The sequence below is a fragment of the Dipodomys merriami genome, unplaced genomic scaffold (assembly GCF_024711535.1).
Source record: "Dipodomys merriami isolate MVZ:Mamm:240054 unplaced genomic scaffold, mDipMer1.0.p SCAF_98, whole genome shotgun sequence".
Classification (NCBI taxonomy): domain Eukaryota; kingdom Metazoa; phylum Chordata; class Mammalia; order Rodentia; family Heteromyidae; genus Dipodomys; species Dipodomys merriami.
In genome coordinates this window covers 856847-867961 of record NW_027206601.1, presented here as the reverse complement: position 1 = coordinate 867961, position 11115 = coordinate 856847, and the positions used below count along the sequence as shown (strand labels likewise).

General features: G+C 39.8%; 1 protein-coding gene across 1 annotated transcript; it reads right to left on the bottom strand.

Moving 5' to 3' along the window:
* Positions 1 to 7498: 7498 nt before the first annotated feature.
* LOC138822036 (protein transport protein Sec61 subunit gamma-like) lies at positions 7499 to 7684 on the bottom strand. Its single transcript, XM_070014534.1, has one exon. The coding sequence runs from the start codon at positions 7682 to 7684 to the stop codon at positions 7499 to 7501; it is 186 nt and encodes a 61-aa protein (XP_069870635.1).
* Positions 7685 to 11115: the final 3431 nt, after the last annotated feature.

Sequence of the window (11115 nt, the reverse complement as noted above, 5' to 3'; positions counted from 1 at the left end):
ACCATTTTCACCAATGTTTCTTGAATATTATCCTAGGTCCCCACCAAAAAGACTTAAAATCATACTTTCTGGTTAGCCAAAGAAAGTATATGCAGATTTACAGGTTTCATCAACTCAATCTGTATTCTACAAGTCCCAAGGTTTCTAGATATTCTATAGGCAATCAAAAGTTTGGCATTTTTGTTGGCAAAATAATCCATTGATTTGACTTTTAAAATATGTATCCAGAGCTGCGCTTTGGTGACTCATGCCTGTTATCCTAACTACTCAGGAGGCTGAGATCTGAGGATCCTGATTCGAAGGCAGCCTGGGCAGGAAAGTCCACAAAACCAATTATTTATCACCAATTATTCACCAATAAGCCAGAAGCAGAACTGTGGTTCAAGCAGTAGAATGCTAGCTTGGAGGGGAAAAAAAGCTCAGGGATAGTGCCCAGGCCCTAAGTTCAAGCCTCAGTACCAGCACCACCACCCCTAATAAAAAAAAAAAAAAAAAAAAAAAAAAAAAAAAAAAAACAGAAGCTATCTCTCTCTTCATACATAATATATAATATAATATATTTCTTACAAATTTAATAAGTCTTCTGGTTTCTTAAGGCCAGAAGAGGTTACAACCTCCACATAAAGAGACTTGGGTCAAAGCTTCCATGCAGACCTTTCCAAACTGTTCCATGATTATCACATGCAAGCAACTGCATGTAGGAGACTTAAACAGCATTTTCCTCTTTCGAAAGGTGGTCACAGAATACAAATATACACTTACTTGTTTATGCTTCCAGGAATATGAGAAATGGTGGTTTATACCCTGTAAACATGAGTCCTTACCCCAAATAAACACAAGGTGAGACAATCTCCACTGATGTAAGGGGAAAGCACATTAAAAATCAGACCCTAAACTTCCCTGCACACTGAAGGTTTTACATGCTGATTTGAAGCTATCAGATTGTATTCTGATGGGAGTTCAGACCTGGGAAAGTAAAACTTCACAAAGACTCAGCTATTAAGTCACTTCCTTTGTCCTCCTGTAATTTTCAAGCTGTGTGACTTGAGCAGGAAGAATGGCAGTCTGAGGGAGATTCTATGGCTGGCCTGTATTCCAGGAGCATTGCATCCTGGGGTGACTAAAAGAGAGAACATGGACATAGGGAAATACAACCTGATTGGTTTTCATCATAACCATAGAGTCAAAGTGAGGCATGGAGAAGGAGAGGCAGAAATCCTTGGAAAATCTTTGAGGGCCCTGAGAAGTGGAGGCCATTGGGGTCAGGCAAATTGCAGAGGTTCAGGACAATCACAGGTCATCATCCACACTGCTGTCCAGGACCACTGAGTTGTGCTATTGTCTCTAGTGTTGTCAAATATAGTGTATTTCTTGGTATCTTTAATCCTAGCTACTCAGGAGGTTGAGATCTAAGGATTGAAGTTCAGAGCCAGCCCAGGCAGAATTGTCTATAAGACTCTTTATCTCCAATAAAAACTACTACTAAAAAAACAGCCAGAAGTGGAACTGTGATTCAAACCTTGAACAAAAGAAGCTCAGAGACAGAGCCACAAGACCAGCACAACTATATATATATATATATATATATATATATATATATATATATATAACATATAACGGATGAATGGGAAACTTAATATACAGCAAGGAGACACTGAAAAGAGACCTTGTGGCAGTTCCCATGAGAAGGGTCATGGCAGGCCATGCAGGGCTCCAAGGAAAGGAATCACCTGTGTTCCTCAGAAGTGGCTGCAGCAAAGGAGAGTAGAGCAGGGAGCATGGGTCTGGAATTGCCTTGTTTGTCATTTCAGCAGGCCCCGGAACACAGATGCTGTCCTAACTATATGGTGCCTGGCCCTGGTTACATAGTATAGGTAGAAAGGGATCTGGAGTAAGACAGTGCCATGTAAAAGGTGATGGGGGATGGAGGGGTCTGGATTGGATGTTTTGATTTTGAAAGCTGCTCTCATGGTTGAGTTTACTCTCTCTGTAGGAACTGGCTGTCCTTCCACACTCAGCCAAAATACAGAAAAAATAAAAGACCTGGTCACAGAATACCCTGGCTATAGCTACCCAGGGTTGACATCCATCATCATATACAGAAGGAGCTCTGCCCAGCAGTCCCCAGCCTGGCATGGCTTCTCTGCTCCACCTCAGGCTTTTCCTCATTCTGCCACGTGTTATAAAGATGAATGTAAAAGGCTCTCTCCCCTCTACTTCCCTACCTGGGGACAAGTGGCAACCATCTGCTTCCCAGAGGATGCAGGTTGTGTCCTCTTTGGCTCCCAGGGAGTCTTCATCTGCCCTGAACCCCATTCCTGAGGGGACGTGGATGCAAATGAACTGAGCTACTCATGGTGGTGTATGTCCCATTCCAAGAGGGAAGCCTGGACAGCACGGCCAGCCCTGGTTGGAGAAGATGCCTCCTCTTCAGCAGAACCCAGCAGAGACTCTGTTTTTTATCTGTTGGCTGGGTTCTCTGTGATTCCTTGGTGAGTCTGTAAAGGCCTGGAGGGGCAGCCAGGCCTATGGAAACATTTTGCTTGCAATTCTGAGGTATATGGCCCCCATCTACTAGGGAGCTAATTCCTGAGTGGAAGAGGAAGCCAAAGGCATTTGTTATACCCATGTACTCTTGTCTCTATCTTCATAAAAGAAGCAGAAACAGATGCAGAGGCAGAGATGGAGGAGGAGGAGGAAGAGGAGGAAGAGGGGGAGGAGGAGGAGGAAGGGGAAAAAGAAGGAGGAGGAGGAGGAGGAGGGGGAGGGGAGGAGGGGGACGGGAGGAGGGGGAGGGGGAGGAAGAGGAGGGGGAGGAGGAGGAAGAGGAGGAGGAGGAGGAGGAGGAGGAGGAGGAGGAGGAGGAGGAGGAAGAAGAAGGAGAAGGAGAAGGAGAAGGAGAAGGAGAAGGAGAAGGAGAAGGAGAAGAAGGCAGCGCAATAACCTCTAGATCAACCAGAAAAGTTAGAAAGAGGCAGGAGGCAAATCAGTTAAAATCTAGTCAGAGAAAACAAACAACAGAGTACTAATAGCTACCTCAAAAATCTGTAAATTCACTGCCACATGGCCCCAAAATTATTCCACAAATCACAAGCACCAAAGAAAACATTCACTTCAGTGGAACCCGCTGGGATGTGATGGATTTCCAGCATTTGTGACCCAACAAAACAAATGCTTCTGGCTCGGAGGTCAGTAACATCTTGCTATAGAAAAACAAACGAATTCTTCCTATCACTTAAAAATATTACATAATTTTAAAGTTAATATTAGGGAGATTTTCAGACATCCACATAAGTATAAAGATCCATCAAGAACTCAAAAAATTAAATCCTCCAACAACAAATCCTCAAAGAAACAACTGCCCAATAAATACGTGGGCTAAAGACTTAAAGAGAAACTTCTCTGAAGAGGAAAGAAGGATGGCCAATAGACACATGAAGAAATGCTCAACTTCCCTAGCCTTAAAAGAAATGCAAATCAAAACAACATTGAGATTCCACTTCACCCCAGTTAAAATGGCTATAATCAAGAACTCTAATAACAACAGATGCTGGAGGGGATGTGGACAGAAGGGAACCTTACTGCATTGTTGGTGGGAATGTAAACTTGTTCATCCACTTTGGAAAGTAGTATGGAGGTCCTTCCAAAGACTCCACATAGAGCTCCCCTATGACCCAGCAATCCCATTTTTGGGCATTTACCCAAATGATCACAAACAAGACCATACTAAAGCTACAGCAAACTATGTTTATTGCAGCATTATTTACCATAGCTAAAATATGGAACCAACCCAGATGCCCCTCAGTAGATGAATGGATCAAGAAAATGTGGTATATATACACAGTGCAATTCTATGCCTCCATCAGAAAGAATGACATTGCCCCATTTGTTAGGAAATGGAAAGACTTGGAAAAAATTATATTAAGTGAAGTAAGCCAGGCCCAAAGAAACATAGGTCCCATGGTTTCCCTTATTTACAATAACTAGTAAATATCTGAGACAAGCAGAAACGATCAGATAAGTTGATGTTAGGTGAAATGAACCCCAAGATAAGTATTCAAATGTTTTTATTCTTTCTTGCTATTGTTTCTATTATTTTTTATTGTGAACATACTGTACAGAGGGGTTACAATTACATGGGCAAGATAATGAGTACATTTCTTATCAAGCATTGTAGCCTCCTCCTTTGTTTACCCTTCACATCCCTTCCCAGCCTCCCGCCGCCCCCCCACCCAATTCTCCCCCCCTCCCCCCCACCAAAGTTGTAAAGTTCGTTTTCAACATGACAACTTGTACTTCTCATTGTTGCAACGGGTCCACCTGTATCCTTATTTAAACGACTTGTTTTTCCTCATCTCCTCCACAAATTATACCGACATCAAATATAGTGAAAGCAGGGGTTATACTGTGGGGGAGGGACATACAAAGCAACAAAGAAATTATCTTATAAATGCGTTAGAAACAAATGCATGAAAGAAAAAAAACATTTAAATACATATCTTAGGGTTCATTTTCCTAACATCACATTATCTGACCTTTTCTGCTTGACTCATACATATACTAGAGATTGCAAATGAGGGAAACCATGGGACCTATGTTTCTTTGGGCTTGGCTTACTTCACTTAATATAATGTTTTTTCCAAATTTTTCCATTTCCTAACAAATGGGGCAATGTCATTCTTTCTGATGGAGGCATAGAATTCCATTGTGTATATATACCACATTTTCTTGATCCATTCATCTACTGAGGGGCATCTGGGTTGGTTCCAGATCTTAGCTATGGTAAATAATGCTGCAATAAACATAGTTGTGCTGGTAGCTTTAGTGTGGTCTTGTTTGTAAACATTTGGGTAAATGCCCAAAAGTGGGATTTCTGTGTCATAGGGGAGCTCTATGTGGAGTCTTTTGAGGAACCTCCATACTGCTTTACAAAGTGTTTCTAACATATTTATAAGATATTTCTTTGTTGCTTTGTATTTCCCTCCCCCACAGTATAATCCCTGTTTTTACTGTATTTGATGTCGGTATAATTAGTGGAGGGGAAGGGAAAAAAGCAATTGTTTAAATAGAGATACAGGTGGACCCATTGCAACAATGAGATGTACAAGATGTTATGTGTAGAAACTAACTTCACAACTTTGCGGGGGGGGGGGGAGAATAGAAGGATAGGGGGGTGGTAAGGCAGGGATAGTAAGGGGAAACAAAGGAGGAGGCAACAATGCTTGATAAGAAATGTACTCATGACCTTGCCCATGTAATTGTAACCCCTCTCTAAGGTATTTTCACAATAAAAATAAGATCCATCAAATGTTGGGTTATAGGAACATTAACCCCCTTATTTGTAAGATAAAGACATTATTAAAGGCTTAATTGTGCCTGCAACCTCTGATTATATGTAGACGTGCTAACATTTCCTCATGTGTGACTTAGAGCTAGGGCCTTATAGAGGTAGTCAAGTTAAAATGAGGCTGGAACCCTTTCGAAAAAGTGGGAATTTGGACACAAAGTATGCATAGGAGAGAGAGGATATGAAGAGACACAAGGAGAAGGTGGCCATCTGTGAGAAAAGGGAGGGACCCTCTAAAGAAACCTGGCCCCTATCTTCGATCCTGAGAGGCTCTGGGGTCCAATTGCTTAAGTCACCATGTTTATGGTTCTTTGTTGCAGCAGCTAGAGCAAACGAACATGGACATAGTTCAAACCTATAAAACACAAATCCACATTTACTTCCTCAGTTACACAAGATCTCCTTCCAATGCTATGGACCATGTTAGGGGAACATTGTAAATTTTATTTTTTAAAAAAACAAGTAGACTGTGAGATAAATCTTAGAAAAATGTTTCTAAACACATAACTTGATAAATTATATTCCAGTGCCTTTATTGCCTATAATCAAAAGCATTATTAGTGCTCATAGGACATGCTAGTGTTTAAATAGCTACAAAAAATTAAAGTTCATCTGAGTTTTTTAGATATTACCAAATACTTAAGCTTTACCTAACCATGCTATTCCACATTCTATTACAATTTTAGATTTGTTCATTATAAAGAAGTAAACACAATGAGAAAGCTAGAGAAGTATCTAAATCTCTCATTACAAAATAGACAAAATTGATGAACATGCGAGGGGTTTGGGCTGTGAATCTGGAGACTGCAACAAGGTGCTGGTATGTGGTTTGGACTACTTAGAGGGCCTGGTATGTTGCCGTTAAGAGGTGCCAGAACCTTTAAGTGGTGGGAGGGAAGTCAGGCCATTGGGGAACTGACCTTGAGGGAAAGAATGGGGTCTTAGCCTCCCATTCATCATATATGCTTTCAAGATCTTAATATGAACAGGGTTACTCCACCACATGCTCCCATGATTTGCTGTCACCACAGGCCCAAGGCAATGGGACCCACTGGTCAAGGACAGGAACTTCCAAACCTGTGTTTCAAAGTAACTTCTAATGATGGATAGCTCAAGCATTAGTTACGGTAACAGAATGCTAACCATCACAGATGCAGAATTAAGGAATCACATGTATATTTTTTGATGTTAAGAAGCCATAGTCTTAAAAATCTTCCCTCTGGATGGGCAAATAATATACACAAATATTGTTAAGTGTGTGTAAGTTAGAACATTGAGATAAGATGTCTCTGTTTACAGAATGGTACTCTTGTTTTAGTTCGGAGTGGGAAGAATAACTTTTATAGGATGTTCAAGGGTAAAAAGTTCTTCTCCTGGAGAGTTTTCAGAATGAAGCATTCTAAAACAATCTGCCAAACAAACAGTAGTAGGGCATACACAGTAAGGAAGGGAATATGGATATTTCTGAAAAGAACACAGGAGATCACTGCCAAAGTAGATCTGAAGAGTCATTCGCCTTAAAACAATAAACTATGAGCCAACAATCCTAAGAAGGTACAATTTAAAGGAATGAAAATCTTTTCTATTTGACCACACCCTTAAAGAAAGGGTTGTTAGGAATATTACATAACACTGTGGACTTCCATGAAATCTAGGACCATGTTCAGGACCAAAAAGTATACCCTGAATGTTGACCAGCACTAATAGATGTATTCACCTTAAACATATAGATGATAAGACTCAGAGGCAGGGGCAATCACCCTGCTTTCACCTCATCTGTGAGTTTTCCTTTTGAAAGAGCGTTGGAATTAGGAATCACAAGCCAGAAAAAGTGAACTGATCAAGTTTTATCAAAATTCATGGAAACCAAGCTTAGTATCCCACTAGGTATCAAATACTAGTCCCTTCATTTAAAAATACCTTGGTGAATGCAGACAGTAAGTGTAACACATATAGTTTGGGGGGGGGAGGTTGATAGAAAAACACAGTTTATTTCAAAATTAATTTAGGAATAGAAAACATCTTGGAAGGGGGATAAAACCAGGAAAACACCAAGTATTTAGATGAATGTTTACTTCGTGAGCTTCTCAAACCCTCACTCACTCACTAATCCCCGTGATGAAATTGTCTCAGTCACCCACAATGATGTTATTAAATAGGGGTATGGACCAATTTCACAAAGAAGTCAATGAAGCCTATTATTGCAAATCCTATTGCTGTTGCCATGGCAATCTTCTGGAATTCTTTTCTATCGATTTTGGTACATCTTTTAACCAGCTGAATCGAATCCTTTACAAACTGCCAACTTGGCTCAACAAACTGCATTACCTGATCCATGGCCACTCCTCACACCAGCGACATGTAGCACTCGTTTTTGTTTTTGTTTTTGTTTTTTTAATTTCCAAACTATAGCACCAAAACGCAAACCAACAACATTTCCCCAAATTTTTTTTCATTTTTTTAATTGTGAAAAATACCATACAGAGCGCTTACAATTACTTGGGCAAGATAATGAGTACATTTATCAAGCATTGTTGCCTCCTCCTTTGTTTCCCCTTCCCATCCCTTCCCATCTACTCCCACCTCTTGCTGCTCCCCCCCGTCCCCCACCCCCAGCCAAAGTTATAAGGTTGTTTTTTTTTTTTTGATAACATCTCGTACATCTCATTGTTGCAATGGGTCCACCTGTATCCCTATTGAAACAACTTGTTTTTTCCCTTCCCCTCCACAAATTATACCAACATCAAATACAGTGAAAACAGGGGTTATACCGTGGGGGAGGGACATACAAAGCAACAAATCATCTTATAAATGTGTTAGAAACAATCTTAAGAAAGAAAAAAACATTTGAATCCTTATCTTGGGGTTCATTTCGCCTAACATCAACTTATCTGACCGTTCTGCTTGTCTCAGACATATAGTACAGTGAACTCTTAATATGATAATTCTTTGGTCAATTAGTATCAATTCAAAAATTGTTTGTATTTATTTTATTTTTGGAAGTATGAGCTATGACTTACATAAAACTATATATATATATATATATATATATATATATATAAAGTGCTCAATATGATGATTTGATATATCTATGATTTTAAGAATAGACGGATCCAATGATGCTAGTAAAGGATTTTTGTTGTTGTTGCTGTGTATTGTATTAAATTTTCTTCTTACAAGAAAGATTGGAAATTGAAATGCATTTAGAATAGAGGAGTTAAATTCCAAGTGGAGTCATGCCTCCTGACTTCCTTTCTAAAGTAAGAGAAAGCTAAGGAAAAGAAAGTTTTAAAATAGTAACAGGTTCTGGTGGCTGGCAACTATAATCTTAACTACACAGGAAGCTGAGATATGAGGATCGCTGTTCAAAGTGAGCCCAGGTAGGAAAGTCCGGGCTCCTATCTCCAGTTAACCACCAGAAAACTGGAAGTGGCACTGTGGCTCAAAGTGGTAGAATGCTAGCCTTGAGCAACAGAACTCAGGGATGGTGCCCAGGTCCTGAGTTCAAGTCCCACAACCAACAAAAAAATAAAATATTAACATGCCCAGTCCCAGTTGCTCAAGCCTGTAATCTTAGCAACTCAGGCTGAGATCTGAGGATTACTGTTCAAAGCCAACCTGGGCAGGAAAATCTGTGAGTCTTTTCCAACTAATTACCAAAAAGCCAAAAATGGATCTGTGGTTTAAGTAGAAGAGTGACAGCCTTCAATGAAAAAGCTGAGGGACAGTGTCCAGGCCCTGAGTTAAATCTCCAGTATAGGAACAAAAAGAGTAACAGTAGGGAGAGTGATGGAAGTGACACTGATCAAGATGCATTTTACTCAAGAACTGACATTCTGAACTGAGACAACTTTGTACAATCACTTAAAGATAAGATAGATAGACAGATAGATAGATAGATAGATAGATAGATAGATAGATAGATAGATAGATAGATAGATAGATAGATAGATACGTAGATAGATAGATACGTAGATAGACCACTGACATATTTTTCTAATAGCAAATATTTGTATGAATTCTACTGGACTCTAATTTTATAATGCAGGAAAAATAAGCAAAGTAAACTCTGAAATAATAAGCTCTTTTCATACAAAAGAAGATTTCCCCAAAATCTCTTTGACATAAGTTATTGAAATCCTTTATTTATTCCAAAAAGAAATTTGGCATATTCAACTAGGATGGAAACTTTTTAGAAGAGAAGTTTGATAATAATCATGCCATGCAATAGTTTTGAAATATCACGATGTTTATGGGTTTTTCCACAGATGGCAAATTAGAAAATTCTTTCCTTCCATTTTTAAAAGGTGGAATTATTAAAAATTCCCAAGTATGTCCTACATATTACCGCCCCCCTCAGCTCAAAAATTTTGAGACTGCTCATTTGCCTACTAAATATTCATTTTAGAAGGATTTTGAGCAGGACACTAGTGGCTCACACATGTAATCCTAGCTACACAGGAGGCTGAGATCTGAGGATCACAGTTTGAAGCCAGCCCAGGCAAGAAAGTCCTGTGAGACTCTTATCTCCAATTAACCACTGAAAAGCCACTTTAGCTGTGGCTAAAGTGTTTGAGCCCTAGGCTTGAGCAAAAATGCTCAGGGACAGTGCCCAGGCTCTGGCCCTGAGTTCTAGCCCCACTGCTGGCACTAGTAATAGTAGTAATAATAATAATAATAATAATAATAATAATAATAATAATAATAATGTCTAAGATTCTTTGAAAACAAAATTGAAAGGAAGGCCTTTCTTGGAAACAAGGCACTATTGGGTCAAGAAAGATTCCATTAATAACATTGAAAGCATCTGTTGGTCAAAGTTAAATGAACTTTTCTCAGTGTAAGGAATGTTAAGAGTCATTCCAACCAGGGATTGATGGTAATGCCTGTAATCCTAGCTACTCAGGAGACTGAGAGCTGAGGACTAGTTTGAAGCCATCCTGAGCCAAAAAGTCTATGAGACTCTTAGCGCCATTTAACCAGGAAAAAGCTGTAAGCAGATATGTAGCTCAAGCAGTAGAGTGCCAACCTTGAGAAAAAAGCCAAGTGAGAGCAGGAGACCCTGAATTTAAGCCCCAGTATGACCAGGAGTTCCTCAGCTTTGAAGTCTACATAACAATTTAATTAAGCAGAGAATAAGATATTAATCCTATAGGCAGCGGTTTCTAGATTTTATTTCTAGCCATTTTCTAGATTGTATTAATTGGAATCATTATCTGGAAGGCTAATAAAAGGGACATTACATTGGGAAAAGGTGCTAAGATAAATCACTGTAAGAACCAATCTCCTCATGGAAAAAAAAAATCCACGCAGAAAGCAAACACCCAATGGAGAGAAAGAACTTCTTTGGCAGCTCACAATTCTGAGTACCTGTTTATGTGAGGGACTGTACAGTATGCACAACTTTAAAAAGCTATCAGAGCTGTATGTCAGGAGTGTACACCTGTAATCCTAGCTACTCAAGAGGCTGAGATCTAAGGATCATACTTCAAAACCTGCCTGAGCAGGAAAGTCTGCAAGACTCTTATCTCCAATTAACCACCATAAAAGCCACTCATAGAGCTGTGGTTCAAGTGACAGAGTGCACAAAAGCTCAGAGACAGCACCCAGGCCCTGAGTTCTAGCCCTAGCACTGGTATACCACAGAGAGAGACAGACAGACAGACAGACAGACAGACAGACAGACAGAGGTGGGGGAGAGTGTTACCAGAGAACCTTCATAGTCAGGAAAGTGATAGATTTAGCTTCTCAGATAATGTCCCAGGGCA